The 25,614-nt window shown below is 43.7% G+C and overlaps 1 protein-coding gene across 5 annotated transcripts in view; it reads left to right on the forward strand.

The window, feature by feature from the left end:
- Nucleotides 1-25,614, forward strand: part of LOC119953301 (secretory carrier-associated membrane protein 4-like) — a 49,953-nt gene that overhangs the window by 19,679 nt on the left and 4,660 nt on the right. For all 5 annotated transcript variants that reach the window (XM_038777428.1, XM_038777429.1, XM_038777430.1 and 2 more), the window contains 5 exons: nt 5,176-5,223; nt 7,638-7,766; nt 19,694-19,850; nt 19,956-20,057; nt 24,602-24,719. In XM_038777428.1, coding sequence (XP_038633356.1) covers nt 5,217-5,223; nt 7,638-7,766; nt 19,694-19,850; nt 19,956-20,057; nt 24,602-24,719 — 513 coding nt within the window. In that variant the 5' untranslated portion in view covers nt 5,176-5,216. The remainder of the gene's footprint in view (nt 1-5,175; nt 5,224-7,637; nt 7,767-19,693; nt 19,851-19,955; nt 20,058-24,601; nt 24,720-25,614) is intronic.

Here is a 25,614-nt window from a genome sequence, read left to right on the forward strand (position 1 = left end):
ATAGGCCCAGTAATACGATAAGGAATACAACGGGAAGTAAAAACATAAATGGTAAGCGATGCGACAGGTTGTTACATGAAGATATGGGTTCAACGACAAGGAAAATTTGGCGAAATGTTAAGAGGAAATATAACTTAGGAGAGGTTACTGATCGAGGTGTTAAGATTCAAAACAGAGGTATAAAAGCCAACATAAGTACTTTACCTGAATGCTCGTAGTATTCGGAATAAGGTAAATGAGTTGATGGCGCAAATCATCGTGAATGACTATGATTTAGTGGCCATTACTGAAACATGGTTAAAGGATGGCCACGACTGGGAGTTAAATATCCGAGGGTATCAAACTATTTGGAAGGACAGAGTGGATGGTAAGGGAGGTGGTGTAGCTCTGTTATTTAAGGATGACATCCGGGCAATAGTAAGGGATGACATCGGTGCTATGGAGGATAAGGTTGAATCCATTTGGGTGCAAATCAGGAATAGTAAGGCGAAAAAGTCATTGATAGGAGTAGTCTATAGGCCACCAAATAGTAACATTATGGTGGGGCAGGCAATAAACAAAGAAATAACTGATGCATGTAGAAATGGTACACCAGTTATCATGAGGGATTTTCATCTACATGTCGATTGGTTTAACCAGGTCGGTCAAGGCAGCCTTGAGGATTTTATAGAATGTATCCGTGATAGTTTCCTAGAACAGTATGTAATGGAACCTACAAGGGAACAAGCGGTCCTAGATCTGGTCCTGTGTAATGACAGGATTGATTAATGATCTCATAGTTAGGGATCCTCTCGGAAAGAGCGATCACAATATGGTGGAATTTAAAATACAGATGGAGGGTGAGAAGGTAAAATCAAACACTAGTGTTTTGTGCTTAAACAAGGGAGATTACAATGGGATGAGAGAAGAGCTAGTTAAGGTAGACTGGGAGCAAAGACTTTATGGTGAAACAGTTGAGGAACAGTGGAGAATCTTCCAAGTGATTTTTCACAGTGCTCAGCAAAGGTTTATACCAACAAAAAGGAAGGACGGGAGAAAGAGGGAAAATCGACCGTGGATATCGAAGGAAATAAGGGAGAGTATCAAATTGAAGGAAAAAGCATACAAAGTGGCAAAGATTAGTGGGAGACTAGAGGACTGGGAAATCTTTAGAGGGCAACAGAAAGCTACTAAAAAAGCTATAAAGAAGAGTAAGATAGATTATGAGAGTAAACTTGCTCAGAATATAAAAACAGATAGTAAAAGTTTCTACAAATATATAAAACAAAAAAGAGTGGCTAAGGTAATATTGGTCCTTTAGAGGATGAGAAGGGAGATTTAATAATGGGAGATGAGGAAATGGCTGAGGAACTGAACAGGTTTTTTGGGTCGGTCTTCACAGTGGAAGACACAAATAACATGTCAGTGACTGATAGAAATGAGGCTATGACAGGGGAGGACCTTGAGATGATTGTTATCACTAAGGAGGTAGTGATGGGCAAGCTAATGGGGCTAAAGGTAGACAGGTCTCCTGGCCCTGATGGAATGCATCCCAGAGTGCTAAAAGAGATGGCTAGGGAAATTGCAGTAGTGATATTTTACCAAAATTCACTAGACTCTGGGGTGGTCCCGGCGGATTGGAAATTAGCAAATGTGACACCACTGTTTAAAAAAGGAGGTAGGCAGAAAGCAAGTAATTATAGGCCAGTTAGCTTCACTTCGGTAGTAGGGAAGATGCTGGAATCTATCATCTAAGAAGAAATTGCGAGGCATCTGGATGGAAATTGTCTCATTGGGCAGACGCAGCATGGGTTCATAAAGGGCAGGTCGTGCCTAACTAATTTAGTGGAATTTTTTGAGGACATTACCAGTGCGGTAGATAACGGGGAGCCAATGGATGTGGTATATCTGGATTTCCAGAAAGCCTTTGACAAGGTGCCACACAAAAGGTTGCTGCATAAGATAAAGATGCATGGCATTGAGGGTAAAGTAGTAGCATGGATAGAGGATTTGTTAATTAATAGAAAGCAAAGAGTGGGGATTAATGGGTATTTCTCTGGTTGGCAATCTGGTTGGAAATTGTTCACAATTTACATAGATGATTTGGAGTTGGGACCAAGGGCAATGTGTCCAAGTTTGCAGACGACACTAAGATGAGTGGTAAAGCAAAAAGTGCAGAGAATACTGGAAGTCTGCAGAGGGATTTGGATAGGTTAAGTGAATGGGCTAGGGTCTAGCAGATGGAATACAATGTTGACAAATGTGAGGTTATCCATTTTGGTAGGAATAACAGCAAAAGGGATTATTATTTAAATTATAAAATATCAAACATGCTGCTGTGCAGAGAGACCTGGTGTGCTCATGCATGAGTCGCAAAAAGTTGGTTTAGAGGTGCAACAGGTGATTAAAAAAGCAAATGGAATTTTGTCCTTCATTGCTAGAGGGATGGAGTTTAAGACTAGGGAGGTTATGCTGGAATTGTATAAGGTGTTAGTGAGGCCGCACCTGGAGTACTGTGTTCAGTTTTGGTCTCCTTACCTGAGAAAGGACGTACTGGCGCTGGAGGGTGTGCAGAGGAGATTCACTAGGTTAATCCCAGAGCTGAAGGGGTTGGATTACGAGGAGAGGTTGAGTAGACTGGGACTGTACTCGTTGGAATTTAGAAGGATGGGGGGGGATCTTATAGAAACATTTAAAATTATGAAGGGAATAGATAGGATAGATGTGGGATGGTTGCTTCCACTGAAAGCAGAACTAGGGGGCATAGCCTCAAAATAAGGGGAAGTAAATTTAGGACTGAGTTTAGGAGGAACTTCTTCACCCAAAGGGTTGTGAATCTATAAAATTCCTTGCCCAGTGAAGCAGTTGAGGCTCCTTCATTAATGTTTTTAAGGTAAAGATAGATAGTTTTTTGAAGAATAAAGGGATCAAGGGTTATGGTGTTCAGGCCAGAAAGTGGAGCTGAGTCCACAAAAGATCAGCCATGATCTCATTGAATGGCGGAGCAGGCTCGAGGGGCCATATGACCTACTCCTGCTCCTAGTTCTTATGTTCTTATGTAACAAGCTTCACATCTCAATTGTGCCTATCCCTGACAGTTCCTGTTTCCATTTTATGCTCCCAAATTCTTGCCTAATCGCATCGTAATTACCCTTGCCCCAGTTATAAACCTTGCCCTGCTGTATGTTCCTACCCCTCTCCATTGCTATAGTGAAAGTTACCGAATTGTGGTCACTATCTCCAAAGTGTTCTCCCACAACCAAATCTAACACTTGTGCTCGTTCATTACCCAGTACCAAATCCAATGTGGCCCCGCCTCTTGTTGGTCTATCCACATATTGTGTGAGGAAACCCTCCTGCACACACTGGATACAAACAGCCCCATCCAAACTATTCGAATTATAGTGGTTCCAATCAATATTTGGAAAGTTAAAGTCACCCATGACAACTACCCTGTGACTACCGCACCGATCCAAAATCTGTATTGCAATCTTTTCCTCCATGTGCAAAAGACAAGGCTGAGGCATTTGCAACAATCTTCAGCCAGAAATGCCGAGTGGATGATCCTTCTCTGTCTCTCCAGAGGTCCCCAGCATCACAGATGTCAGTCTTCAGCCAATACAATTCACTCCACATGATATCAAGAAACGGCTGTGAGCCCTGGATACTGTAAAGGCCATGGGTCCTGATAATCCGGCATTAGTACTGAAGTCTTGTGCTCCAGAACCTGCTGCACCCCTAGCCAAGCTGTTCCAGTGCACCTACCATGCTGGCATCTACCCAGCAATGTGGAAAATGTTCCAGGTGTGTCCTGTACACAAGGAATAAGAGAAATCCAACCCAGCCAATTACCGCCCTATCGGTCTACTCTCCATCATTAACAAAGTGATGGAAGGAGTCATCAACAGTGCTATCAATCAGCACTTACTCAGCAATAACCTGCTCACGGACGCTCAGTTTGGGTTCCGCCAGGGTCACTCAGCTGCTGACTTCATTACAGACTTGGTTCAAACATGGACAAAAGAGCTGAATGCCTGAGGTGAGAGTGACTGCCCTTGACATCAAGGTAGCGTTTGACCGAGTATGATATCAAGGGAAAACTCTCCGCTGGTTGGAGTCATACCTGGCACAAAGGAAGATGGTTGTGGTGGTTGGAGGTCAATCATCTCAGTCCCAGAACATCACTGCAGGAGTTCCTCAGAACATTTAAACCCTCCAGCACCGGAGAACATTGGCAGCCATGTGTACCATCTAGAAGCTGCACTGCGAGGACTCACCAAGGTTCCTGAGGTAGCAACGTTCAAACCCACGACCACTACCATCTAGAAGGACAAGAGCAGCATATACCAGGGAACCCTACCACCTGGAGGTTCCCCTCCAAGTCACTCACCACCTGACTTATAAGGATGGGCAATAAATGCTGATCTAGCCAGCGACGCTCACATCCCATAAATGAATTTTTAAAAAACAAGAATGATCCGTGGAATGAAGAGCTTGTCATAGGAGCGGTTGAACATTCTGGGTCTGTAATCGTTGGGGTTTAGAAGGAAGAGGGGGTTCTTATTGAAACGTACAGTATACTGAGAGGCCTGGATAGAGTGGACGTGGAGAGGATGTTCCTACTTGGTGGAAAAGCTCAAAGCAGAGGACACAATCTGAAACTGCAGCGACGGCCCTTTAAAACCGAGATGAGAAGAAATCTTTTCAGCCAGAGGGTGGTGAATCTGTGCAACTCTTTGCCGCAGAAGACTGTGAAGGCCAAAGCACTGAGTGTCTTTCAGATAGATAGGTTCTTGATTAATAAGGGGATCAGGGGTTAGGGGGAGAAGGCAGGAAAACGGGGATGAAAAAGATATCAACCATGATTGAATGGCAGAGCAGACTCGATGGGCCGAATGGCCTAATTCTGCTTCCATGTCTTATGGTCTTGTACATATATCTCTAATATATATATCATAAAAACATTGAACCCCTTTGTAAAATGTCTTCGTTCGGACAATGTCAATTCAAAGAGTTTTCTACTATGTCCTTGTAAGGGAAAATCCCAAGGTATTCGAGAAGTATATCCATGATTGAATAGTGAAGCAAGCTCGATGGGCCGAATAGCCTAATTCTGCTCCTATGATGTCTTATTTAAAAATAAAATTATGAATTTGTTTTATTCATACTTTCTAAATGTTGCTTTCTGTTCTTCAGAACTGACAAAGCAATACCCAAGACTACATCAAACTGAAGACATGACTGGTAGGTTCTGTTAACATTCTCTGATATTATAAATCATGAAAATCCTCTTGAAACATGTGGAGCATAGACCAATAAAGGAGAAATATACCGTGGGTTACTTTGTGGTGGACCCCATATGGATGGTTTCTCATTGTGTTGAGTTATAGAGAGGACTAACCTACTGGAGGGCATAATGATCTGTCATAATGATGGAACAATAACATCCTTCTCCATTCACCTTGAACGTTTTGCTAAGAGCAACCTGGGCGGTCATATGCCTGTCCTCTTTACTGAGTGGTTGGAAGATGCAAGAGTCTTGGAAGAAATACGATTATCTGGTTCTAATTTTAAAAGGCAAAGTTCAACGAGGAACAAGCTTTTTCGTTCTTATCCTCCTTCCCTTTCACTGCATTTATTGTCCTCGGTACAACTCAATGTCTTACTCTGCGACACCAGATAGCAGCTGAGAGTGAGTCACATTGGTGTGAAACTGAAACCGCGTCATTAAGCCGGACAGGTAAGATTGTTAGGTTTCTTTTGATCAAGGAATCACTGAACCAGTGAGCTTTTGCGATGATCTGATAGCTTTCTGATCACTATTTTGAGACACCAGCATTTTATTAATTGAATTCAATTTTCAAACTACCAAGATGGAACTTGAACTCCATTTATTGGATAGAAGTAATTTAAATTATGGAAGGACTGGAAAGGTTAGATCAGAAGAGTTTCCAGTAGTTGAAGCATCTAAAATTCATGGTGTGGATAAAAGAATAAATTAAAGAGATTTAGAAGATTCAGTGGAAGAATTTTTTTTGCACCGAAGATTAGGACACTGGATTGAGTATCTTAAATTTTGTCAGGGAACCCTGCCAATATGTAAGAACATGTTTGATAAGTGGTTGAAGGAACAAGGGTGTAGATAGATACAGGGTGGGTACATGGGATTATGTGTGGGTACATGGGATTAAGTGTATGCTCTTATGGAAGATAAACACCAACATGAACTGACCTTTTTTCATGTTGTAATTTTTGTGATTATCTGTATGCTCCAAGTGAAGAATATTTATGCAGAAAATTTCCAATACCTGTTCATCGGACTTCAAACGCTGATTAAAATCAGTTATGTGAAGCCACTTCCGTAACAGACTAAACTGCCAAATTAATGTGTTTGATTGCAGCAAACCGAAATGGTGAGGTTTTCAATTTAGTCCAAACAAAGCTGTGAGCCAGATTATGAACTTTAACTTGCAGTCCCTGTTCCAAAATAGTAAGACACCTCAAACTTCTCTCAGATCTCCGAGATCGTGCTGTTTAGTTTGAAGCTGTCTATGACACGAGAATAATACGTGAAATCTGGTATTGATGAGCACTCACTGTACACCTAGCTTGCAAACTGCCTGGTAGAACCAAAATCAATTCCAAAGTTCAGATGGGGATGGAGGGAGGAATTCATCATACACACTCTTTGCTTTTCAACCCACACTCCGAGGAGTATCCAGGGGGTCTTTCACAAATAAATAATTGTCGTGGTTCAAAGACCTGAGAACCACCTGAAATGTGTTTACCGGGTGGAACAGGTAATTCTGGCAGAGTGATCACCTTCCAATAGTAGACTGAACCTCGTTGCCAATGACAGTTGTCTGTAATACTTGTTATTAATCTAACTCATTTGAAGGTGACTCATTCCCCTGAGCTAAACCTGAGTCAGGAAATATATATTTTGGCTGATAGAGATACACCCTTGAGCTTCCTGAAAGCAGGCATTTTAAAATTCACACAAACCTGCTAAGCTCTGAATTCCCAGAATGTGTGGTGTTTAAGAGAACAACGTGAATAGCCAAAACCATTCCTTCAACATTGCTGTTGTGATGAGTGTGAGAAATTGGTGTGTGTATATATATATATATATATTGTATTATATGTGTCTGGTGCAGTGATGGTTTTAAAAAGCCTGGGTTAGGGTGTATATATCTGCTGCTGTAATTTATTTAAAAAATCTTGGTTTAAAAGAAAGCCAGACTGTGGCTGAAAAAGGTGTAATTCAGATATTGTAAAAGTGAGATCATTCTTATTTCAAATCGTGCTTGTGTTTAAAAGGAGAAGCTGATGGGTTTTTGTTATGAATTCTGGGAGTAGATAATTAGAGACATTGTCTTTAAATTTAATTAGGTCATGGCATTTGAGTGGGATAAAGATATTGTAGTAATGGGAGGAATCTGGTCTGTACTAGATCTCTAGCAGTCAATTTAGAGTGAGTGCTCAGGAGGTTAAGAGCTGAAGAACAGCTTGTGCAAAAGGCTGTCATGTTGAGCAGTAGTTTGACACAAACAAAAATATGCAGGCTGTGGTGACACAACATGGTCTAATGCTCAATGATAAATTGTGAAGGTAAATGCACTTGTAACTGTCACATGATCAACTATCTTTTTTTTCAGAAAAAACAAATAATTTTCCCCCACTACCAAAGTTTATTCCTTTGAAGCCTTGCTTCTATCAAAATTTTGAAGAGGAGATCCCAGCAGACCACTGCCTTCTTGTAAAGCGAATCTACCATTTATGGATCTGTAAGTTGAGCTATTTTGTTTTTAAAACTGGATGATATTTTCCAAGGATGGCATATGTAACTAATGCAGTGAATAAAGTTTTTTGCTGGGTTCCTTTTCATATATGCTTTTATCTACAGTCACTTTCAATATCAGAGTGTATTCATTTTTCTTATCTTTAACCTTGTTAATTTGATGTTTAGCAGGAACAAAAGAGGGGAGGGGAAAGAAAAATATCTATTATTTTATCAGCACTCTTCTGTTCCTGATTAACGTGTCTGATGATTGGCATCCAGGCCATTTGTGTGACAACCCATGGGATTCCTGGTTTGCCTTGCAGAAGACTTGTTTTTAGTAACGGAGTAGCTCCTTGGATTTATCCTAGGAGACTCTGGGAAGCTAGGGAAGAGATTGCTGAGCCTTTGGCTTTGATCTTTTATGTCATCATTGTCTACAGGAATAGTGCCAGAAGACTGGAGGATAGCAAATGTTGTCCCCTTGTTCAAGAAGGGGATTATAGACCAGTGAGCCTTACTTCTGTTATGGGCAAAGTCTTGGAAAAGTTTATAAGAGATAGGATTTATAATCATCTAGAAAGGAATAATTTGATTAGCGATAGCCAAGAAGCTCTTGTGAAGGGTAGGTCATGCCTCACAAACCTTATTGAGTTCTTTGAGAAGGTGACCAAACAAGTGGACGAGGGTAAAGCAGTTGATGTGGTGTATATGGATTTCAGTAAAGCGTTTGATAAGGTTCCCCATGGTAGGCTATTGCTGAAAATACGGAGGCATGGGATTCAGGGTGATTTAGCAGTTTGGATCAGAAATTGGCTAGCTGGAAGAAGACAGAGGGTGGTGGTTGATGGGAAATGTTCAGCCTGGAGTTCAGTTACTAGTGGTGTACCACAAGGATCTGTTTTGGGGCCACTGCTGTTTGTCATTTTTATAAATGACCTGGAGGAGGGCGTAGAAGGATGGGTGATGTCTAGCACGAGGGGACATAGCTTTAATTTGAGGGGAGATAGTTATAGGACAGATGTCAGAGATTGGTTCTTTACTCGGAGAGTAGTAAGGGCGTGGAATGCCCTGCCTGCAACAGTAGTGGACTCGCCAACATTAAGGGCATTTAAATGGTCATTGGATAAACATATGGATGATAAGGGAATAGTGTAGATGGGCTTTATAGTGGTTTCACAGGTCGGTGCAACATCAAGGGTTGAAGGGCCTGTACTGCGCTGTAATGTTCTATGTTCTTGCAGAGGAGGGAGATACGAATTGGAGTAGAACGTTGCATTTCTATAGTGCCGTTAATGTAGTAAAGTGTCCTACAGTGCTTCACTAAGTTTGACGACAAGCCGCATAAGGAGATAATAGGGGAGATGGTTAAAGCGGCAGATTTTGAGGAACTTATTAAAAGTTGCAAGGTGGAGAACTTATGGAAGGGAATCTGAGCTTAGGGCCCAGACAGCTGTAAGCACATCTACCGATGTTGGAACAACTAAAATAGGGATGTGCAAGAGGCCAGAATTGGCAGAACGTAAATATCTTATAGAATTGTAAGGCTCATAGAATCATGGAATTTACAGTGCAGAAGGAGGCCATTTGGCCCATCGAGTCTACACTGGCCCTTGAAAACCACCTACTTAAGCCCACGCCTCCACCCTATCCCCATAACCTAATAACCTCACCTAACCTTTTGGACACTAAAGGAAATTTATCATGGTCAATCCACCTAACCTGCACATAGAACATAGAACAGTACAGCACAGAACAGGCCCTTCGGCCCTCAATGTTGTGCCGAGCCATGATCACCCTACTCAAACCCACGTATCCACCCTATACCGAGCACCCGGAGGAAACCCACACAGACACGGGGAGAAAGTGCAAACTCCACACAGACAGTCACCCAAGTTGAACCCGGTTCACTGGACCTGTGAGGCAACAGTGCTAAACACCGTGCAACTGTGCTGCTCAAAGAGGTTACAGCGATGGGAAGAGGGTGCAGCCATGCATATATTTTAAAGCAGGGATGAGAATTTTCAGTATCGCAACATAATTGTTAAATTTAATTTTGAGCTTACCAGCCTATTTCAGATACCCGGTCTTCCCAGTGAGCTACCTTTATTGATGTCGTAAATTCATTTGAGAGCATGTCATATGAAATTCCATCTGGATCCTGATTAGTGGGTACCTAAGCTACATAAATGGCCCTTGTGCAGTGTAAATGTTACAGACCATAGAAAAGTTAGAGCACAGAAGGAGGCCATTCGGCCCATCTTATCCATGCCAGCCGGTGGACACCCAGGTGCCCTTTCTAATCCCTTTCCTTCTCCCGGTCCATAGCCCTGTAGCTTACAGCACTTAAGGTGCAGATTCAGGAACCTTTAAAAGAGTTCAGAGTCTCTACCTCCACCACCAACTCAGGCAGCGAATTCCAGACTCCCACTACATAAAAAAGATTTTCTTCATGTCCCCTCTACTCCTCCTGCCACTTATAGAACATAGAACACTACAGCGCAGTATGGGCCCTTCGGCCCTCGATGTTGCGCCGACCTGTGAAACCATCTGAAGCCTATCTGACCTACACTATTCCATTTTCATCCATATGTCTATCCAGTGACCACTTAAATGCCCTTAAAGTTGGCGAGTCTACTACTATTGCAGGCAGGGCGTTCCACACCCCTACTACTCTCTGAGTAAAGAAACTGCCTCTGACATCTGTCCTATATCTATCACCCCTCAATTTAAAGCTATGTCCCCTCGTGTTATCTTGAATCTATGACCCCTGGTTCTAGAATTCTCCTCCAAGGGAGACAATTTTGTTCTGTCCACTATCTCTTCCCCTCATAACTTTGTCCACCTCAATTAAGTCACCAGTAGCCTCCTTTGTTCCAAGGAAAATAACCCCAACCTATCCAATCTCTCCTCTTGGCCACACTTTTCCAGCCCTGACAACATTCTTGTAAACCTCCTCTGCTCTCTCTCTTCAGAGCAATAACATCCTTCCTGTAATGTGGCGACCAAAACTGCACAAAATATTCCAGTTGTGGCCTCACCAGTGTTTTACACAATTTAAACTTTATATCCTTACTTTTATATTCTATACCTCTGCCAGTGAAGGAGAGCATTTCATATGCTTTCCTAACAACCGTTGTCTACTTGAACTGCTGTCTTTAGGGACCTTTATGATATTCCTATTTATTGTGCCCTCCCTATAACTGTTCGACCTCCCTAAATACATGACCTCACACTTCTGTGTTGAATTCCGTCTGCCACTTTATCGCCCACTCCACCATCCCATCTATATCATTCTGGTGATTATGGCTAACTTCCACACTGTCCACCACTTGGCCAATCTTTGTGTTGTCTGCAAATTTACCAATTATGCTTCCCATGTTCGCTTCCAAATCGTTAACATATAACAGGGGCAGCATGGTAGTAAGGGGCAGCACGGTAGCATGGTGGTTAGCATAAATGCTTCACAGCTCCAGGGTCCCAGGTTCGATTCCCGGCTGGGTCACTGTCTGTGCGGAGTCTGCACGTCCTCCCTGTGTGTGCGTGGGTTTCCTCCGGGTGCTCCGGTTTCCTCCCACAGTCCAAAGATGTGCGGGTTAGGTGGATTGGCCATGCTAAATTGCCCGTAGTGTAAAAAAAAAGTAAGGTTGGGGGGGGGGGGGGGGGGGTGGGGTTGTTGGGTTACGGGTATAGGGTATACGGGTATAGGGTGGATACGTGAGTTTGAGTAGGGTGATCATTGCTCGGCACAACATTGAGGGCCGAAGGGCCTGTTCTGTGCTGTACTGTTCTATGTTCTAACAGTAAGGGTCCCAACATCGAGCCCTGTGGAACACCACTTGAAACAACTTTACAATTGCAACAGCAGCCATCGATCATTGCCCTTTGTTTCCTTTTACTAAGCCAGCTTTTAATCCAGTTTGCACATTGCCCTGTATCCCATGGCCTTTCACCATCTTGGCCAATCTGCCATGTGGAACTTTGTCAAATGCCTTGCTGAAATCCATGTACACCACATCCACTGCACTACCTTCATCAACCCTTGTCACTTCCTCAAAGAATTCGATCAAATTTGTGAGGCAAGACCTTCCTTTAACATATCCATTCTGACTATCCCTGTCTAGTCCATGCCTTTCTATATGACAATTAATAGTATCTCAGGATTGCTTCTACCAATTTGCCCACCACTGACATAAGACTAACTGGCCTATAATGGTTTGGCATTTGCTTCGATCCCTTTTTAAACAATGGAACCACGTTTGCATTTTTCCAGTCCTCTGGTACCTCCCCTGTGTCTACTGAGGATTGGAAAATCATCCTCCGAGCATCTGCTATCACTTCCCTGACCTACTTCAGAGGCCTCGGAAACCATCCATCTGGCACTGGCGGCTTATCCACTTTCAAGGATTTCTATTCTTTGAGTACCTCCTCTCTCTTTATGATTATCCCATCCAGTAACTCAGTGTTCCTACTGGACGACTATATCTGCATCATCCATTTCCTTTGTAAACAGAGACAAAATATTAATTTAAAACCCTTCCCACAGCCTCTGCATCTACACAGAACCTCCCCTTTTCATCTCTGATAGGTCCCACTTTTTTCTTAACTAAACTTTTACCATTAATATATTGGTAAAACATCTTTGGTTTTCTTTAACTTTACTTGCTAATCTTTTTTCATGCCCTCTCTTTGATTTTCTTATTTCCTTTTTGACTTTGTCCCCTGCACTTTCTATACTTGTCTAGGCTATCTGCAGTGCTTAGATCTTTATGCCTCTTGTACACTTTCTTGTTCTGTTTGATCTTCTCCTATATTCCTCTAGACAATTAGAGGGGTCTAGATTTGGCAGTATCACTCTTGTTTTTGGAGGGGACATGCCTACTTTGTACATTTAAGTTCCTTCCTTTTCGTGATTCTCACTGGTTTTCCACTGATTTATGAAAATCGCTTATTGTCACAAGTAGGCTTCAAATGAAGGTATTGTGAAAAGCCCCTAGTCGCCACATTCCGGCGCCTGTTCGGGGTGGCTGGTACGGGAATTGAACCGTGCTGCTGGCCTGCCTTGGTCTACTTTCAAAGCCAGCGATTTAGCCCTGTGCTAAACAACCCCTCTATTGATTTACCCTCTATCAGTGCTGGCCAGTCCACTTCAGCCAAGTCCCTTCTCATTTCTACATTCAAAATCTTTACTCCTGCTTTATCTCTGTCCGTTTCCATGGTAATACTGAATTGTGATCATTATCCCCGATATGGTCACCAACTGTCACTTCACCCACTTGCCCTTTTTTCCACAGATGAGGTCCAGAATTGCATCTCCTCTCGTTGGGTTTGTTACTAATTGGGAGAAAAAAAGTTCCTGGGCACTGCATGAATTTTTCTCCCTCAGTTCCCCTTATATTGTTTGATTCCCAGTTGATATTGGGGTTGTTAAAGTCTCCTACTATTATTGCCCGCTTGTTCTTACAAGCAGAAATTTGCCTACATATTTGATCTTCTACCTCCCTTTCACAATTTGGGGGCCTGAAGTATATTCCCAGCAGTGTGATTGCCTCTTTTTTTATTTCCAAGTTCACCCTATAAAGACTTGTTTGTTGACCCGTTTAGTATATGTTATGGAAGTCTTTAAATTTATTGGCGTCCCGATTGTCTTTTTCTGTTTTATTGGATAAATATCTGTTTCGAGGATAGATTGAAAGTTTTACTGGTGGTCTTTTGTTCACTTTTGGATATATTGAATACAATCTGTGGCAAGCTTTTGAAAGACCTGTGCCATTCTTCCTCTTTCCAAAGTTTTCAAGAAAAGGAAATTATTTTTGTTCAAAACACAAGATTTGAATTTTGTAAAAGCAAATTACTGCGAATGCTGGAATCTGAAACAAAACCAGAAAATACTGGAGAATCCCAGAAGGTCTGACAGCACCAGCTTTGACAAAGAGTCATCCAGACTGGAAACGTTAGCTCCCTTATCTCTGCACAGATGCTGTTATACCTCCTGAGATTGTCCAGTATTTTCTGTTTTTGATTTGAATTTTGTACTTGGGCAAAACATCAATTTTACTCCTTGTCTGGAGATGCTAGATTGAGGACTCCCTCTCCTGGTCTGATAATGCTGTTGACCCAGTCCAGCCTTGTATAAAACAGGATTAGGATAGTGTAATTCTAACTGGATGAAATTTACATGCCCTTTTTGTAGCATGATGTTTGAGGTCTAGCAGCTTCAGAGTAACTGTTCAAACAGTTCAAATTTGCATACTTGCTCCCCTTTCCATGATGAACTATTCCTGGGTGCATGAAGATCCTTTCATGTCCTTATTAAAGTCACAAGAGTGGCTTAATCGAAAAGAACCTTACTTGAGGGAATAAAGTATTTTTTAATATAGTTGAAATAAGAGACATGCTGTCAAAGCTTTTTGTCTTCCACTCATCAGAACAGTTGCACATGAGGGCGGCATGTTGCGCAGTGGTTAGCACTAGGACTACAGCGCTGAGGACCCAGGTTCGATCCCGGCGCTGGGTCACTCTCCGTGTGGAGTTTGCACATTCTCCCCATGTCTGCCCCTTAATTGGAGAAAAAAAATTGAGTACTCTAAATTTATAAACTGAATAAATACCAATTATAAAGGGAACAACAATTTATACTGCAAGAGACAATTGGTTGACAAGTGGATTGTAATTTTTATTTATTTTGTGGGATTTTGGCATCGCTGGCTAGGTCAACATTGGTTGCCCATTCCTAATTGCCCTTGAGAAGGTGGTGGTGAGCTGCTGCCTTGAACCCCTGCAGTCCATAGGTGTAGATACCCCCACTGTGCTATTAGGGAGGGAGTTTCAGGATTTAGACCTAGCAACAATATTATGATACCAGACCAGACCCAACAGTTAACAGGATACCAGACAGAAACCCCAATATTTTATTTAATGTGTAAGGCTGTGAATAAAGGATACTTCGCACCAGGAGTAATTACACGCATGCATAGGGATATGGGGCTGGATTCTCAGTTTCAGAAACTAAGAGTTGATGCCAGCGGAGCATGTGTGGACTTTTATGACAGAAAAATCGGTGCAGGGTACCACCAATGGGCTAGCGCCACGTGGAACACAGGGTCCATCCGGTGTCCCCTGCCCCCCTGCCAGTGCCACAGCCGGTGCCTCCCGGACAGCTGAGCCCCCCACCTGAGACTCAGGACACCCCGGAGCTCGGGTCGGAGGATGACACTGATTTTCTGTCACAGCTGTTTCCAACACCGTCCACCATCCCAGAGACACTCACTTCAGAATGGCACTTTAGTGAAGAGGCTCCTGTGACACAAACTCCACACAGTCATCCAAGGCCAGAATTGAATCTGGAACCATGGAACTGTGAGGCAGAATGCTAATCACTATGTCACCGTGCTGCCCGTTAGCTAACGTTTCCCAATCGATCATAGCCAACTCACGCCTCATCACCTTGCTTTCCTTTATTAAGATTCAGGACCCTAGACTTAGAAACAACTACGTCACTCTCCAGCTTGATGAAAAATTCTTGTCATATTGTGGTCGCCAAAGGGGTCTCGCACAACTAGATTGCCAATAATTCCATTCTCATTACATAGTACCCAGTCTAGGATGGTCTGTTCTCTAGATGGTTCCTCACCATATTGGCCAAGAGGGCGGCACAGTTGTTAGCACTGCTGCCTCACAAAACCAGGGATCTAGGTTCAATTCCAGCTGTGTCTATGTGGAGTTTGTACATTCTCCCCATGTCTGCGTGGGTTTCCTCCCACAGTCCAAAGGTGTGTAGGTTAGGTGGATTGGTCATGCTAAATTGCCCCGTAGTGTTGAACGATATGTAGGTCAGGTGGGGTTATGGGGGAGTGGGCTAAAGTAGGGTGCTCTTTCAGAGGGTCGGTACAGACTCGATGGACCGAATGGCCTCCTAAACTGTGAAAATCATCCCATATGCATTCCAGGAATTCCTCCTGTACAGTATTGTGACTAATTTGATTTATCCAATCTATATGCAGATTACTGATGTTCCTTTATCGCATGCATCTCTAATTTCTTGTTGAATATCATTCCCAACATCACCACTATAATTTGGGGGTCTATATACAACCCCCACTAAGGTTTTTTGCCCCTTAGTGTTTCTCTAGTGTTGAACGATATGTAGGTCAGGTGGGGTTATGGGGGAGTGGGCTAAAGTAGGGTGCTCTTTCAGAGGGTCGGTACAGACTCGATGGACCGAATGGCCTCCTAAACTGTGAAAATCATCCCATATGCATTCCAGGAATTCCTCCTGTACAGTATTGTGACTAATTTGATTTATCCAATCTATATGCAGATTACTGATGTTCCTTTATCGCATGCATCTCTAATCTCTTGTTGAATATCATTCCCAACATCACCACTATAATTTGGGGGTCTATATACAACCCCCACTAAGGTTTTTTGCCCCTTAGTGTTTCTCTGCCCATACAGATTCTACGTTGTTGGAGCTAATATCTTTCCTCTCTATAGCATTAATGTCCTCTTCTAACCAGCTATGTATTTCCACCTCCTTTCCCTTTTTGTCAGTCCTTCCTAAATACTCAATACCCCATAGTGTTCAGTTGCCACCTCTGGTCACCTTGCAGCCATGTCTCTGTAATCCCGACTATATCATTCCTGTTTACATCTATTTACTCAATTATTTCATCCACTTTATTGTGAATGCTCTGCGCATTGAGGCACAAAGCCTTTGAGGCTGATCTTTATAACATAACTTGTCCCGTTCCCACTATCCTTCGCTGTGGCCCTGTTTGAATCTGGCACTTGGTTTCTCTGCTCTTCACTTTTCTTATTCCCTTTCTGTTTTTTGATTTTCTCTTTGATTCCCCTCCTCTGACTCCTTGCATAGGTTCCCATCCCCCTGCCATTTTAATTTAAACACTCCCCAGCCACTCTAGCAAATACCGGTCCCAATGCCCCAGGAAACTGAAGCCCTCCCCTTCACACCATCTCTTCAGCCACGTATTCATCTGATATATCCTCCTGCTATTTCTACTCTGACTAGCATGTGGCTCTGGTACTAATTCTGAGTTTGCTACCTTTGCGGTCTGACTTCTCAACTTTCTTCCTAACTCCGTATATTCTGCTTTTAGGACCTCATCCCTTTTATTACCTGTTTGTTTGTATCCATGTGTACCACGACCACTGACTGTTTAGCCTCACCCTCCAGAATATCCTGTAACCGCTCTAAGACATCCTTGACCCTCGCACTAGGGAGGCAACATATCATCCAGGAGTCTCTTGTGCGGCCACAGAAACGCCAATCTATGCTCCTTACAATCGAATACCCTATAGCTATTGCATTCTCACACCTTTACTCCTTTCCTCTGCGGCAGAACCAGCTGTGGTGTAACAAATTTGGCTGTTGCTGCTTTCCCCTGAGAGGTCATTCCTCTCCACAGTATTTAAAGCGGTATATCTGTTTTGCAAGGGAATGGCCACAGGAGATTCCTGCACTACCTGCCCAGCTCTTATGCTCTGCCTGGTGGTCACTCATTCCCTTCCTGCCTGTGTAGTCTGAGCCTGTGGTGTGACCATCTCTATACATGCTATCCACGATACTCTCCACCTCGTGGATGTTGCACAGTGTCCCAGTCGCTGCTCCAGCTCCGAAACCTGGGCTCCCAGGAGCTACAACTAGAGATGCTTCCTGCACACATTCTCACCCGGGCACTGGAAATATTCCTGGATTCCTACATGAAGGACGAGGAGCAAACCACTCTCCTGCCATGACATACCCCATTAAAACTTCTGCAAGGTGCTTGATATCAGATTATATCCAATTCTCTCGGGTGCTTCTTTCATGGTTCTTGTTACTACTAAATATCGCCCTTACCAATTATAAACCACTGTTTAGCCTCACCCTCCAGAATATCCAGTAACCGCTCTAAGACATTTCAAACTATAAATGATAATAGTAGTAAATACTTAGCTGACATTACCCACTGCTTACTAGCCAGCTCTCTCTCTTGTAGCCTCTATTGCTGAAGCAGGGCAAGATACCTCTCTGAAGATTACAAAGCAAAGAAAAAAAGTGGAAAGCACCTTTTGCCCACTCTGTTCCAAATTCCCAATACCCACCCTCACTCTGGCTGTGTCTCACGCAGGATGGGAGGATTAATCATCTGTTCTCTCGCTCCCCCTTGGTATTTATGAAGCTTAGCTGTGCTCTGCTTCTGCCTGGACTGAGACTGAGCTCTGCAGTTAGTATTTTTAGCTTCACCTTCTCCCCACTTCATCCAACTCCAAAACCACCCTTGTTTCACCAAGCAGCACTCGCAGTGCTTATTTGTCCTGATGAATACAGGATGAAAAGTTTCAAAAGCATGTCTCTTTCTTCAGCCATACTCTAGTTCAGCACTACCAAATGACAAAATGTTTTTTCTAAATTGTCAAACATGTGGGGCGGGATTCTCCCCCCTCAGAAAAATCGCCGCTCGCCGTTTTTCACGGCGATTCTCTGAGCCCGATGGGCCGAGCGGCCAGCCCTTCACGCCCGTTTCACCAAGGCAGCAACCACACCTGGTCGCTGCATTCGTGAAACGGGCGCCAGATGCCCGTTTGGGTCATCTAGGGGCCTGAAGGGCAGCACGGTGGCCTAGTGGTTAGCACAACCGCCTCACGGCGCTGAGGTCCCAGGTTCGATCCCGGCTCTGGGTCACTGTCCGTGTGGAGTTTGCACATTCTCCCCGTGTCTGCGTGGGTTTCACCCCCACAACCCAAAAATGTGCAGAGTAGGTGGATTGGCCATGCTAAATTGCCCCTTAATTGGAAAAAATAATTGGGTAATCTAAATTTAAAAAAAAAAAAAATCTAGGGGCCTGATTTGGACGGGAGCACCGCGACTGTGCTCGGGAGGGGACAGGCCCGCGATTGGTGTCCACCGATCGTCGGGCCAGCGTCCAAAATGGACGCACTCTTTCCCCTCCGCCACCCGGCAAGATCAAGCTGCCACGTCTTGCCGGTCGGCGGAGGAGAAAGACGGCACCGCGCATGCGCGGGTTCGTGCCGTCTGCGTGCTGATGTCACCCGCGCATGCGCGGGTTGGAACCGGCAACCCGCGCATGCGCGGATGACATCAGAAAAGCGCCGTTTCCGCGTCATTTCCGGTGCGACGAGGTCGCGGCCAGGAACAACGGGGGCCCACTCCTAGCCCCCTGGGTGGGGGTGAATTAGGTGCGAGGAGCGGGCCCCGAGGCTGTCGTGAAGCTCGGCCGATTTCACGACGGCCATCCCGATTTTTAGCGGGAGCAGAGAATACCGCCCGTGTTGTTTTCTTCAATCAAAAGGGTGTGTGTACTTTGAACAAGTAGATTAGCAACACACAATAGCCATTTTGCGTAGAACCAATTAATCTGAACCAAAAACTGAGACACTTGCACAATTGTTGACGTTTAATGTCTGCAGGCTCTGCAGTTTATAGATTTAGCAGTTACTTCCAACCATTATAGAACAATTGTCATCACTGACATGCAAAGTCTAGACTACCAGTTTAATTATTGAGTACAACTCATTGTTTGCCAGATGTTTGGTGTCAAGGCCCACGTAGCTGACGATTTAGGACACGTCCCTATCCAGTTTGAATATATAATGTGGCCGGTCGAATTCTGGTTGATGGGATATAAGTAGTGTGCTTGTGTAGTAGTGCGCAGTTGAGTATGAGCCAGATTAGTGTATGGCGGACGAGCCCAAATGGGAGTGCAATATTCGGCAAGCAAAAAGCAGAGTGCAAGAGCAGATTAGCGTAAAGCGGAGGGGTTTGCTTCCTAGGCAAAGCTGCAAATTTGGTTATTAGGTTATTTTCAGTTGTGGCTTTCTCAACAAGTTTCTTTTTAAAAAAATTATGTAATAATATACAATGATTACAGATCACAGTGATATCCTAACTGAGTTTTTCTTTGTGTTCAGTTTACAGCATTACCCTAGCAGTGAATTTAATAGGCTGCTTAGCTTGGCTAATAGCAGGAGGTGGCGCTATCAACTTTGGCCTGGCAATACTTTGGCTAATTCTTTTCAGCCCCTGTTCATACGTCTGCTGGCTTCGTCCAATTTATAAAGCATTTAGGTAAATACTTGTGATGGAAGACATAAAGGATGTTGAGTAATCTAATCTGATGACCCTTGGCTTATATTTCAAGGTTGTATTTTTTATTTTTTTTCCCTCCAACAGATCTGATAGCTCTTTTAACTTCATGGCATTTTTCTTCGTTTTTGCTGCCCAGGTTGTTTTGGCAGCTCTACAAGCAATTGGATTCAAAGGATGGGGAGCCTGGTGAGTCCTACGAATATGGAGAAAGCATAATTGGAGACCCTTCCCAATTTATATCACTTTGCTTTACCTTTTTCCACTGGTATCGTATGGCCTAGCATTTGAGTTGTGTTAATGTAGTACTACATACCTGAAAATGAAATGAAAATCGCTTATTGTCACAAGTAGGCTTCAAATGAAGTTACTGTGAAGCGCCCCTAATCGCCACATTCCGGCGCCTGTTCAGGGAGGCTGGTACGGGAATTGAGCCGTTCTGCTGGCCTGCCTTGGTCTGCTTTCAAAGCCAGCGATTTAGCCCTGTGCTAAACCAGCCCCTGTGCTATACCTGCCACAAGATGGCAAAATCACATAACCAAAATCTCTAGTAGTTAAAATTAATAATCTTGTTTATCCTTAACAGATAATTTAAAATAAAACTTTCAAGTGCAGTTTGTTGTGAAGTCTTCACTTGCTGTCAGAGGCTGCAAACAACTATTGTTTGGTCTGTTTATATTCGGTAATATTGTGGCTAGAAAAGAATGTCTAACAATGACCAAATGTAAACCTGTCTGAAGAAATAGATACTGATACAAGTGTAAACAGATCAGCAAAACATTTACCAGAAGTCATTAAAGGAGATTGTAAGTAAGCACATTTAAATAAATTATTATAGAAAATTAACAAAACAAATATATAATCAAACCCACTGAAACATACTGATACGAGATAGCGCAGCAGTGAAGTGTGTCACAGGAAATCCTACTCTAAGATAAAGGAATATCAAGGTTTAGTCAAAGATAATTAAATGTCGTAATATTTCAATTAGTGTCAGCCTGGGTTCATTGGCAACACTGAATCAGAAGGTAGCATTTTCAAGCTCTACTCCAGGGACTGAACACATCATTTCAGTTGACACTTCTGCGCAATATCGTTTGGAGGCACATCTTTCAATCAGACAAGAAACTGAGGGCCAGTCTGGGATGCAAAAATTCCCATGTGCTGTTCACAGCGGAGCAGGGAAGTTGCACTGTTGTCCTTGTCAATATTCATCCTTCAATGCGGACAGAGGGTAGGGATAATGGGTAATTAATCCAATTGGCAGGGGGTGATTAGTGGCATCCAACAGGGATCTGTGTTATGGCCTCAATTGTTCACATTATTTATTAATGACTTGGATGATGACATAGAAAGTCATATATCTACATTTACGGTTGATGCAAAGTTAGGTGGCATCGTAGACAGTCTAGATGATGGCATAAAATTGCAAGGACATATTGACAGACTAGGTGAATGGGCAAAAAAGTGTCAGATGGAATTTAATGTAAGCAAGTGTGAGGTTATCCATTTTGGACCAAAAAAGGAAAGAGCGGAGTACTTTCTAAATGGAACGAGTTTAGGCACAGTGGATGGCCAAGGAGATTTGTGGTTCGAGTACATAGATACTTAAAATGCCAGGATCAAGTGCAGAAAATAATCAAAAAGGCTAATGGAATGCTAGCCTTTATATCTGAAGGATTGGAATATAAACAGACTGGTTATGTTGCAACTATACAAAACCTTGGTCAGACCTCGCTTGGAGTCACTCTGAGCAGTTTTGGACACCACAACGTAGGAAGGATAGAGACTTCCGGTGGCGGTGATGTGCTGAGTGGACCCACATCAGGTGGCTCTCCTCCCAACCAGAACCAAAAAAGATACTTATGGACAAATGTTGCCCGAAAAATCAATAACTAAACAACCCCAACTGAGGAAAAGGAACAACGGGGGAAAGAATGCCAGCGAATGGGAGCTCAAGTAGCCGAAGAGATGGCAGAAGTGGCGGAAACGGCCATGAACAACGAGTAGACAAACCGGCTGACCCACGAGGTGAGGAGGCTCCGGCGCCCAAGAGAGAGGGAAAACGTCAACTCGAGCATCAGTCTCCCTCTCGCCACCAGGAGACGGATGGGAGGACCTTCCTAAAGAAGGAGCTCGTTGCCATGAAGGAGGCGATTAGAATCGAGAACCAGGTAAAGGGTGGTGGTGACGGAGGCGATGGTCTCCATATATAGGACAATCAACGGTCTGGGAAAGAATGTGGGGGCGCAGGAGAGGACAATTCAAGACCTCAAGTGAGCTTTGATAGACCAGAGTGACAGGATTGTCGCTCTGGAGGCAGAGGTGAAAAAGTTGGTGGCAGCCCAGGGAAGCTTGAAGGGGAAGGTCGAGGACCAGGAAAATAGGTCCCAACAGTAGAACGTGGGGATTGTGGGCCTGCCGGAAGGCATCGAGGGCCTATATCGCCCAAATGCTGGGCAACCTAGTCGAGAGGGGCAGCTTCCCCCATCCCCCCACAACTCAACAGGCCGCTCAGACCAAAGCCCAAGGTGGGGAAGCAGCCGAGAGCGATCATTGTGAAGCTGCACCGATACCAGGACCGTGAGAGGATCCTGCGGTGGGCGAGACAGATGAAAGCGAGCACATGGGAAGGACATAGAATCCGTATTTATTAGGACATTGGGGCAAAAAAAAGGGCCGAGTTTAATCAGGCAAAGTCGGCACTTTATAAAAGTGGGGTGTGACTCAGCATGCTATTCCCGGCCAGACTCTGTGTCATGCGCCAGAGCAAGGAGTATTATTTATTTTTAAAAATAAATTTAGAGTACCCAATTCATATTTTCCAATGAAGGGGCAATTTAGTGTGGCTAATCCACGTACTCTGCACATCTTTGGTTTGTGGGGCCAAAACCCATGCAAACACGGGGAGAATGTGCAAACCCCTCACGAAGAAGGACCCAGAGCTGAGATCGAACCTGGGACCTTGGCATTGTGAGGGAGCCATGCTAACCACTGCGCCACCATGCTGCCCTAAGGAGTACCATTTCAATACCCCGACGGAGGCAATCGACTTTTAAAGGACAGGCGAGGCAGTGATGAAGGCGGGTCGGAGGAAGATTGCTGACAGAAACAAGAGACTCATAGACAATGTTATAAAAAGAGTCCTGAAGTCCAGGCTCGTTTTTCTCTCTCTCTCTATACCACCACTGGAACCCCTGCACAAGGACCAGACGAGCATCTGAAAGGCAGAGTAGATGGTGAACTCGCTGTAAACTCTCAGGTAGAGAATTCCGCTAATATCTTGGTGAGACTGAGTGTCAATTTGGTCCAAACCAACCAATGATTTCAAGATCGCCGACTAGAAAGACGACCTCGGCAGCAACGATTCATCTCAGCCCTTTTAATCCCTGTTTTTTTTCCTATCCTCTCCACTGTGTGTCTGCCATGTATGTGTCTGGGTGGAGGGTGGGACGGGGTTTGGGGAATAGTCAGATTAGTAGACCATTGTTCTATTATTTTCATTACATGTTTATCTCTTCTCTTATTATAAATAAACAGTTTAAAAAAATGTTTTACATACAAATCTGGTGCCTGTAAGTTATTGGAGCAGTGGAGAGTCGAAGATCTCAGGAAAAGATACAAATTATTGGTTCATTCACACAAGTTGGGACTCAGGGGTCTGTGGGGATGAAATTGAACGTGTACCTGCCCAGGATACCATAACAGTATTCAAGATATTAAAAGGGAAAGACAGGATAGATAAAAGATGTACTGTTTCCACTGGTAGGAGATTCTAAAACTAGGGGGTATAGTCCAAACATTAGGGCTAGAACATTCAGGAGAGATGTTGGGAAGAACTTCTTCACTCAAAGGGTGGTAGAGGTTTGGAACTCTCTCCCACACACAACAGCTGAAGCTGGAACAGTTCTTAATTTTAAATCTGAGATTGACAGATTTTTGTTAGGCAAAGATACTGAGGGAAATGGACCAAAGTGGGTATATGGAGTTGGTTCACATCATGATCTCATTGAATGGCAGAGTGGGACAGGCTTGAGGGGCTGAATGGCCTCCTGTTCCTATGTTTCTTCCTATAACAGATGATCTGATTATTTAATTGCTGTTTGCGGGACTGTTTGTAGTTATTAGTTGATGCTTTTTCACATGTTGTAACCGTGATGATGCTTCAAAAGTACTTCATTGGCAGTGAAGTGAATTCTTGAGGACCTGAAAGTGTGAATGCAAAGTAATTTATTCAATTAACTATTAGGAAGCAAAATCTCCTTCTATGAAGTTTATTTAAGATTGGGGTGCCACGGTGGTACTGTGGTTTGCACTGTTGCCTCACAGTGCCAGAGACCCGGGCTTGATTCTGACCTCTGGTAACCGTCTGTTTGGAGTTTGCACTTTCTCCCAGTGTGTGCGTGGGTTTCCTCCGGGTTCTTCGGTTTCCTTCCACAGTCCAAAGATGTGCAGGTTAGGTGGATTGGCCATGATAAATTGCCCCTAGGTGGGGTTATGTCGATAGTGAGGAATTGGGCCTGGTAGCGTGCTCTTTTAGAGGGCCCATGCAGACTCGATGGGCCGAATGGCCTCCTGCACTGTAGGGATTCTATGATTGTCTCCCAGTTTCTGGAATTAATAAAAAGAAAACATTCTGGAAAAAATGGGGTTTTTAAATCAGCAATGAGTACTGTGCCAACTTTACAAATCATTATGTATAACATGCTAACCATATTTCTTTTTTATTTCAGTGGCTGGATAGCTGCCATAGGTTTCTTCTCCGTTAATGTTGGTGCTGGAGTGGTAATGCTGTTCCCTGCGATCATGTTCACAGCAGTCACAATTCTGAGTGCACTTGTCATTTTCCGTGTAAGTTTAGCCCCCTCTCCACTACTCTGAGAATTAGAAAAGCTGCTGAATACACTGCTTACAGTTACTGTACGCATTCTGCAGGATGTTCCTAGCAAATCAAATGAATTACAAAGTTAAAGTTTATCAACCAGGACATTTCTGTACCGGTCGATGAAACCACTCTTCGTGTTCCTTTTATTCCTTAGAAAATGATTTGCAAAATTAAGTACTCTGGCAAAGCAAATTGTAGAAGTTGGTACTTTTAATTTTTTTATGTTAGAGTCTCTTCTGTGTTTCCAATATCAAAGTTAATAACCTAGTAGAGCGGACTACACCACTATAGAACATAGAACAGTACAGCACAGAACAGGCCCTTCGGCCCTCAATGTTGTGCCGAGCCATGATCACCCTACTCAAACCCACGTATCCACCCTATACCCGTAACCCAACAACCCCCCCCTTAACCTTACTTTTATTAGGACACTACGGGCAATTTAGCATGGCCAATCCACCTAACCCGCACATCTTTGGACTGTGGGAGGAAACCGGAGCACCCGGAGGAAACCCACGCACACAGGGGGAGGACGTGCAGACTCCACACAGACAGTGACCCAGCCGGGAATCGAACCTGGGACCCTGGAGCTGTGAAGCATTTATGCTAACCACCATGCTACCCTGCTGCCCCCTAAACTATGATGCAGTTTCTTCCAGGTTTACAAAGAATTCTGTCCATTGCGATGCATTGTAGAATCAGTAAATACCTCTTTTTAAAAGTTGCAATGTTTGGTATTATACTTGGTCTCACAAAGTTGTCAGTTTTAGTTTGGAATCTTCCAACTATTATGTGCTCCCTAGGTTGGCACAGTATGGCTAATTGCAGAGTAAAACCCCCTCTACTTTGCTCAGTACTGTG

Source organism: Scyliorhinus canicula, chromosome 18 (genome assembly GCF_902713615.1).
Source record: "Scyliorhinus canicula chromosome 18, sScyCan1.1, whole genome shotgun sequence".
Lineage (NCBI taxonomy): Eukaryota > Metazoa > Chordata > Chondrichthyes > Carcharhiniformes > Scyliorhinidae > Scyliorhinus > Scyliorhinus canicula.